This window comes from Elephantulus edwardii, unplaced genomic scaffold (genome assembly GCF_000299155.1).
Source record: "Elephantulus edwardii isolate Elephantulus edwardi_28Jun2011 unplaced genomic scaffold, EleEdw1.0 scaffold00278, whole genome shotgun sequence".
In the NCBI taxonomy this organism is placed as follows: domain Eukaryota; kingdom Metazoa; phylum Chordata; class Mammalia; order Macroscelidea; family Macroscelididae; genus Elephantulus; species Elephantulus edwardii.
Window position 1 is genome coordinate 2,623,023 of NW_006400028.1, and position 8,558 is coordinate 2,631,580.

The 8,558-nt window shown below is 42.0% G+C and overlaps 1 protein-coding gene across 1 annotated transcript; it reads right to left on the minus strand.

Moving 5' to 3' along the window:
- Positions 1–2,522: 2,522 nt before the first annotated feature.
- Positions 2,523–2,696, minus strand: LOC102844177 (cytochrome c oxidase assembly protein COX14-like). The gene has a single exon (XM_006900242.1). It carries the CDS (start codon positions 2,694–2,696, stop codon positions 2,523–2,525), a length of 174 nt encoding a protein of 57 aa, XP_006900304.1.
- Positions 2,697–8,558: the final 5,862 nt, after the last annotated feature.

Sequence of the window (8,558 nt, forward strand, 5' to 3'; positions counted from 1 at the left end):
AATTTGACTAACAAGTTATAGGTACATGAGTCCAAAAATTATGGAAAAGTAAAAGAAAAGATTCTTTCATTGTTTTACAAACACTCCCCCAGGTCCCCTCCACCATGCAGCCCTCGCTCTAGTCTCCTGTGATAACTATACAGTTTTATAATACTCCAGTAAAGTGGATGATACAGAATGCAATTGTGATAAGAGTAAGAAACATTATCATGGATTCACAGATGATACACTGAAATCACAAGCTCAGATCCATTCTACTTTTGATAAGGAATTGAATTATTTTATTTTTTTTAATTATTTTAATAACATGGATATTCCACAAGGAGTAAGTGAAGGGATATCTAACCTGAATACTTTTGATCATATGGAAGTCTTTGGAGGTACTTCTGTGATCTTATTTTGTTCTATTTTTTTTTGTTGTGTATAGAAAGAACAAAAACAAGCAAGAATGAAGAAAAGAAACCATGTTTGCTTTGATGACCACATAATTATGATATAAACAAAAGGGGGGAAATGTGGGAAGCCAAATATCAAACTAAATAAATAATGAGCCAAATGCTGTATCAGGATATGAAGGAGGCATAAATACAAGTTGGAATTCCACGAGACAGGTCATAGGGGTCAAGGGCCTAGGCCAACTTAAGGAGTCTTCACAATTCTAGAATTATATTTACTAACTCCTCCCTCCTGAGATAAGCATAAGGTTGACAATAGAGAAAAACTCAGCTTCATTTGCTAAAGATTTCTCTTTTGTGATTTACTTCCTGATGATTCTCAAAAAAAGTCACAGAAAAGCGTGGCTCCTTGAAGGCTTCAGTTGTTTGAGCTGTTCATCCCCTCCATTTTTGGTGTCCCTTCGAAGTCATTCTTTATTCTCTACCCTCAGCAAACAACACTCACCCTTAGACCAATAGGCAATATCATGATAGATGGAGAGGAGAGAGAAATTGTTAATGATTTTCTATTACTTGGATCACCTGTCAAACACCTTGGAACCAGCAGTCAGGAAATCAAAAGATATGCTGCAGTCAGGGACCTTTCCAAAGTGCTGAAGACCAAGGTGCACCTCACCCAAGTCATGGTCTTTTCCATTAATTCTTGTGCTTCTCAGAGTTGGCCAGTGAATAAAGATACTAGATAAAGAATAGATGCGTGGAAGTTGTGGTGCTGGAGAAGAGGACTAAGTATCCCATGGACTTCTAAAAGAACAAACAAATATGTCTTAGACATATTTGTGCTGCTTAGAGGGAAGGATGATGAAACTACACCTCACTTACCTTGGACATCTTGTTAGGAGGGGCCAGTCCTTTGAAATGGACATCATGCTCAGAAAAGTGGAAGGTCAGTGAAGGAGAAGACCCTCAACAAGATGAATTGACACAGTGACTAAGAATGGGCCTAGTGTGGTGGAGATGAGGATAAGGCAGGGTTCAGGTCTGTTGTCCACAGGATCACAATGAGTCATACTCAACTCAAAGGTAGCTAACAGGCAAATGAGAAAACATAGGAAGCAGGAGAGTTCTTGCTTAATGTATCAAGAGAATGGATGTAGGAGGGTTCAGGATACAAGAAAGCTGAAAACTGCCTTTTTAAATTATGAGAGAAGGGGTTCAGCTGAAAGGTTTAGCAGCAGGCAAGCAAAAATCAACATGGTATTGCACAAGAGAATGTGAGAGGACAGGTGGTCCAAGGGCTGATATTCTAAATGATCACCAAGAATGATGTCAACCACCAAGCCTCTGATGCTCCAAATATGAATAGTGGCAAGAACATCTCTTAAGTTGGGTTTTACCTTGAGTGCACTGCATATTCTTCTAGATGTCTTCTGAACTCTTCAATAGCAGGACAAAAGTAGCTTAATACTAAAGACCTACAGGTAGTTTTCCCCATGCACTGGCACAGAATCTACCATTATCCCAACTTTATACTTACCTTCCTGACAGAGAGGGGCACCTGTGGTCATGATGGTTTAGAGTATCCAACACTTAGCCATAGTAATTGGTTCAGAAATGGTCTCTGACAAGAGCTTTTTCAAAAGTCTTTTTCAGGAGATAGAGATATTAGGTAACTTTTTCTCTGAGAGTTGATGGTAACAATAACAACAGAAAACTCAAATTCATTGCTGTCAAGTTAATTCTGACTCATGGTAACTTCATATATCTTAAAATTGCATGTATGCCATTCCATGGGTGGTAAGAGCCCAAAATGTAGAAATTCAGTTTGTGACTAGAAAATTAGTAATTGAGGCCCCATGGTCCATACCCCTGTTTGGGTAAACAAACAAAAAAACAACCAAACAAAACTAAGATGCAGACATAATAAAATATTTTATTTTCTGTAGGTACACCTCTGTCCCCCATTCCTGTTGTGACTCAAAAGTCCCCTCTAATTGTCAATACCAGGGAAAACATCAACATTTTCTTCTAGTAGAGTTTGAAAATCATCAAGGCCCAGGTAATCCTGACCCAGAAATGATTGAAGGTAAGGTCCTTCCATAGCTTGCCTCAGGCTCCTCTGCATCTCTACAGGACTCCTGAAGTCTTCTGCTCTTCTGCATCCTGGCGTCGCAAGCTGCGCCGCTGAAAATATCGGTAGGCTCGGACACTGCAGAGGTATCCCCCATACACAGTAAGTAATATCATGGAGGTGGAGAAGGTCTTGTAGCCAATGTCGGCTAGCTGCTTGGCAGTTGGCATACTGGCCCCTATGAAGATAGATTGGATTCAGACTCTAGGAGAAGGTCTCACAGGCCCAATCCAGTTCCTTATAAGGTCTTTTCAAAACTTCTGCATATTATGTTGAGTGAGCTAACTCAGCCCCACAAGGACAAACACTGTATAAAACCATTATTGTATAGAATGAATATGAGGATCCAAGGGGGGTAGGGTGTAAATAGAGGGGTGAGGATGGATGGGTGGTAAGGTGATAATCATAGGGTTGCACAATTCGATGGGTGGGAAGGGTGAAGGAAATGGGAAGGATCTTTTGTGAAAAACAATATATTCAAATTTTGTAAATAAATGAGAATAAATTTAAGAAATCCCACCTAAAATTTTTTTTCATTAAAAAAGAAATTAAATCCAATGATACACAAAAAGAAAAAAAAAACACTTTTGCATACTGCTTCATCTATCTGCACTTTATGCTAATTGGGTCCTACAAGTGGAGCAGTCTAACAAAGATCACGCACGCATGCAATCACTATGGTAAATCTGGAACTGATGCACAGCTGACTGCCTTTGGGTTAGCAACACAATTCCTTATCCCCCAGTCCAACAGAGCTTCTATTAAAGACACTAGGGATATTTGAGAACTCAAGGGTAAAACTAAGTGCATGTGAATAATATCACTGCTTACAAGCACCCTCCATGTCTGGAGACAGAAGTGATTGGCACAGACTCTCTAGAAACATCCTAATTGAGTACATTATTTTAAGCATTGGTTTTTCTGGTTAATGAGGAGTTAATGAAGGCAGTCTGGGATTAAACATTAGCAGTGAATTATTCTCCATTGGAGGATCAAATGGAGACCTTTCAGGCAATATCCAATTTGTTTTCTCATAAAAACTATCTTATTCATGGTGGTTAGGTTGTTCCCAGGCTAGCCCTCAAGCATCTGTTTTAGTCATAATATACCTGAAATACTGCCAAAAATACTTGTATATTATTCCAATTATACTCAAGCTTCTGTATCATTAATTCTAAATTCCAAATTTAATATCAAGAACCTATCCTAAGAGCTTTTAAAAAAAAAAAAACTGGATCCCATCAAATTGTTAATTTATACTCACAGGCAATAGATTATTTTAAATTTATTCCCTGGATAGTCTAAAGAAGAGAATAAGAGAAAGTTGAATTCAGGAATCTCTCATCCTGAACAAAATGTTCCTCTCTTTGAGACTATGCACGTGTTCTGTTTAGGGAATGGGAATTAAAAATCTGAGGTGTGAAATATTTCTTAAAAGTAAAAAAAAAACTGAAAGAAAACCTCAGGATTAGCTGGTTTAGAGGATCAGGACTGGGGTAAGAGACATATAAGTACCCCAGAGAATAAGCCCTATGGGGCTGAGCCCTGCCTTTGCATCAGCCATTGAGGATGGACCTCAAGCTGGGCTAAGGCACAGCTTCTTTGAATTATGATTCCAGAAAATGACATTAAATAAGGTCAGTGGAAGAACACCAAATGGCATAGATTCAAGATGAGAAAGGACTGTGTTCAGATTATCTAAGGTTTGACAGGACCCCACACTGTGCATAAGACAGTAAAGAAAACACAGGGTACCAAGGTGGCAAAGTAGCACCTGGCAAATTATATTTTGCAGCCTGTAGCTAACTCTTTCCTTTCTCTTTCTCCTCCCATCTCCCATTACACTGAGCCAGACACTGGTAAGTTACAGAAACACTTCTTTAAGGAGCCAGTAGAGGAGGAAGCATTCACTAGTCAACAAAGAAGCAGAATGGTACAGCTAGGCTAGGAGATCTGTGGAAGACTGAATAACAGACTTGATCATGGTGTCAAGAAACTCATGACCTTCTCTTGTCTCTAATCCACATGGATTAGAGTTTCTTCTATAGTAACAAAACCACTTCAAAAATCCTGTATAATCATGAGACAGTAGCAGCAGAAATGGAAAGGACAGATGTGGAAGTTTTGTTGTTGTTTTTTTTAATTTTATTTTTTTTCTGTGTGTGTGTACCGTCAAATCAGATCTGACTGGTACAGGAGGAGACTGTCCCTCCTTCTCCAGCAGAGCATCTGGTGGATTTGAACCATGCACCTCTGTGATTGCAGTGCAGCTTCTTGCCACTAGGCCACCAAGCTCACTGGAAGTTATTTCTTAAATAGAAAAGGATTTATCAAATGAATGGATTAGAATTGGTTGATCAAAGCTGAAAACATTATCAAGGTAGCAAGTTAGGAAACTTCCCCTGTTGTGCTACTGTTAATAGAAATAAGAAATGTGAGTGTCACTGTGTCATTACAGTAGGCAATGGAAGAGTAAAAAGTGTCTGTAAAAAAGATAATGAGCAGGGTTTCAGACATGTAAAGATGAACAACACAACATTCATGTGATGATGTCTACCACATGACAGAAGAAATGCAATTCTGGCCAAAGTTTATGACAAGAAACTTGGCTAGAGACAGATAAAGGTAACAAATGACACCAAAATAGAGAATACAACAGAGAGAGGCCAAGGGACCAATGATTAACTATTCGAAGACAGAAACAGGGAAAAGTGGTGGTGAGAATATTCACAAGGGAATTCCAATGCAGGGGTGTGTGGGATGCTCTTCCTTTGACTACATCTCTCTCCTTGGATAAAACAGAACTGCTATATCAAGTCACCACCACTGTATCCTTTGGATGTGTTGAGCAAAAATAAAAATTGAGAACCATTAAAAAGTTAGTTAAATGTGGGAAGAAGATGGTAGCTAAGCTGAGGATAAAAGTAAGGAGAGGGGGATAAAAATCCAGATTGGTCTAGGAAAGATGAAAAGAGAAGATTAATCTGAGAAATGAAAGAAATTTTTGAGGTTAGCACAATGTTCTTATATGAGAAACATCCAGCTAGACAGAGTTTTAGAAAAACAGGAAGAAAAAGGACAGGACGAGTTACTATTAAAGCTGCTGTATGGGAAAAATCTGCGAAAGTTATGCATCTTCTTTTTCTGCCCCTTAAACTTATGAAAGCATTGGTAGCATGGTGATGAGGGAGCCTCAGGTTGGTTTGATCCCAGGTCAACGAACATAATGTGTTGCCACTTGTCAGTGGAGTCTAGCTAGTGTTAGGAGATTGAATAGGCTGCAGCAGATCTCTAGAGTAAGACAAACTAGAAAGAAAATTCTGGCAGTCTACTTGGAAAATCAGCCATGAAAACCCTACCGATCAAAATGGTGGAATCTGGAGCCAATCATGGGAACGACCAAAGCATTTAGTTTTGCTGTCCACAGGGTTGCCAAAAATTGAGGTACAATTCAAAGGCAGTTAAGAACAGCTATGAAAACATGAAGGATCTGGTTTCTCCTGTGGCAAACTCATTTTTTCATACTGGTCCACTATTTCTGTTTCTGTTGTTAAGTGCCCTCGAGTGTAGATGACTCATAGCGACCCTATGAAGGAAAAACCAACACTGTGTAACTTTCATCATTTTTCCAAGTTCATAGTTTCCAGAGGCAAGCTATTTCGAAGTGGATGCCACTCTTGCTTCCAAGCTTGTTTTAATAGGGAAGCTCCACCAAACACTGTCCACCATGGGTAACCATTATGTCATTTGATGCATCAGTGTCACAGTGTTTAGCATTACAGCAAATGCACAGACCAGTAGAATAACTTTATCCTTTTACTACTAACTTAAAGCACACTATGCTATGAAAACTGCTGAGAAGAGCGTTTTTTAAAGAATTTCTAGCACTAAATGCCATTAAGGTGATTCTAACTTCTAGCAAGGCTATGGAGCAGGGTAGAACTGCTTCCTAAGGTTTCAAAGGCTGTAAAGTTTTAGGAATGCAGAGTGCTCTATCTTCCTCCAACCAAATGGCTGATGAGTTTGAACTGCCAACCTTTTGGTTAGGAGTCGGGCAAAGGAGCTACTTGAGGACCTTCCATTAGTTTTACAAGGCTGTAAATCTTTCTCCAGTAGAACTGCTGATATAGATACAAACTGCTGACCTTTTGGTTAGCAGCCCCATACACTACATACTATGCCATAGGGCGCCTTGGATATGTACCCCAAAATCTGTGAAACAAGGTACAAGGAGTAGAGACCAGAAGAGATGTGACATTGTGAGTTCAGATTAGAACCATGCCTGGACAAAAGGTCAAGAAAAGTTAGAAGAAAATTGGGGCAAGGTGTGTCTATATTAGAAGGGTAAATACGATTTACATCAGCTGAGGGAAAGGTGGCGCGCGAACAGTCCAGGAGTTGAAAGCACAAAAAGACTAGGAAAAAACTAAACGACGTACATGAAAAATGTCACAGAAAGTCACGATCAGGTCGCAGAGGACCATAAGGGGTTATGTGAAGCAGAAGCGTGGAGAGCTGAGGCTTAGAATTAGATAAAGCTTCCTGGAATCAGTGCTGCGAACGCTGATTTGCGCGTGCAAGGGGGTGGGCGTCGGGGTAGCGGGCTGGCGGGAGTCAAGATAACGAGGTCAAGGCTCTCGCCGAACACGCCTGTGACCTCAAGGGCATCAAAGCCTAAGGACCAACTTGGTGTGGAGATGTGGTAAACGGAGGCTGAACCCAAGTGGACGTCTACACAGCTGACAACCTGTCTGGCCTCTGCATGGAACATACCTAAATGCTGCAACTCTCGGTGTCCAGCCGCGGCCTCCGCAGGTAAAGTATCGCTGTTAAGGTTTACGCAACTTCCTGTGGCGACCGAACGCAGCACCCGGAAGCAAAGACGTACGGGCCGCCGCCCTGACAATCTTGATCCTCAATCTGTTGTTGTGTAGCGTTCTCGCTCCTGCTTGCCCTTTCTCTCCAGGCTGGTTGCCAACAGGAGAGAAGGAACCACGTGCGTGCCACCGCAGAAATCCGCCAACCAAGGCGAGAACCTGTGCCGGGAGCTTGTCGCGCTGATTACCTCTGTGCACTTCCGGGCCAGCCATCCACAGAGGAGGAGGTTTCTCTCTGAAAAAGGCCCGTTGAATTCTGGGAATTGTAGTCATTGTCTTTAGAGAGGTTTGGTGCCCGGCATTCTGGAACCGGAATTTTTAAAATATTCAATCTCGGGAACTCTGGCGCCCTAGTCCGTAAAGAGTTTCGCTGCTAATCCAAAGGCTGCACCTCTCCGCTGGTTCGAATCCACCCGCAGTTCCGCGAGAGAAAGATAGGCGGTCTCCTCCGTGCGATTTACAACATCATGTCAGCTAAGAATCGAGAAGGACAGAGAGGAGTCAAAGTAGGACACACTTGGTCCTTCTCTCCGGATTAGAGAGAACCAGCCAATCCCCAGCTTGACTCCGTGACATTTAAGGGAGCAGACTTTTTCGCCGTCCTCAAGGGTGAACCGTGCGCTCCCTAGCGTCTGAAGCTGCCGTCGCCCCCAGTGTGCTGACCGAGCTCAGCTAGGAGCCGGCTGGTGGCATCGCGCCTGCAGAGGATGTGGTAGATTTGGCCAAGACTGCAGAACAGAGTTCCCTTGCTGTTAGGACTACAGCCTCTTGGTCTAGGTATAGGTTTCGCATGAACTTGATTAATCCTCAGAGGCACAGATGGTGAAGTTTCGTCTCGCATACTTTGGGGATGCCTATTAAGAAGGGCCAGTCCTTGGGAACGGAAGTCATGCTTGGATAGGTGGATGGTGAGTTGTTGTTGTTATGTGCCATCGAGTTGCTTGCCACTCACAGCGACCTTATGTACAACAGCCCTAAACTCCGCTCTGTCCTGTGCCAATCGCACCATCTCCGATACACCCATCCCAATTGCCCCAGTCACTGAATCAATCCACCTCATAGAGGGCCTTCCCCTCCCAAGCATGATGTCCCTCTCCAAGGACCAGTCCCTTCTTACAGCATGTCCAAAGTATGTTAGACGGAGCCTCAGAATCC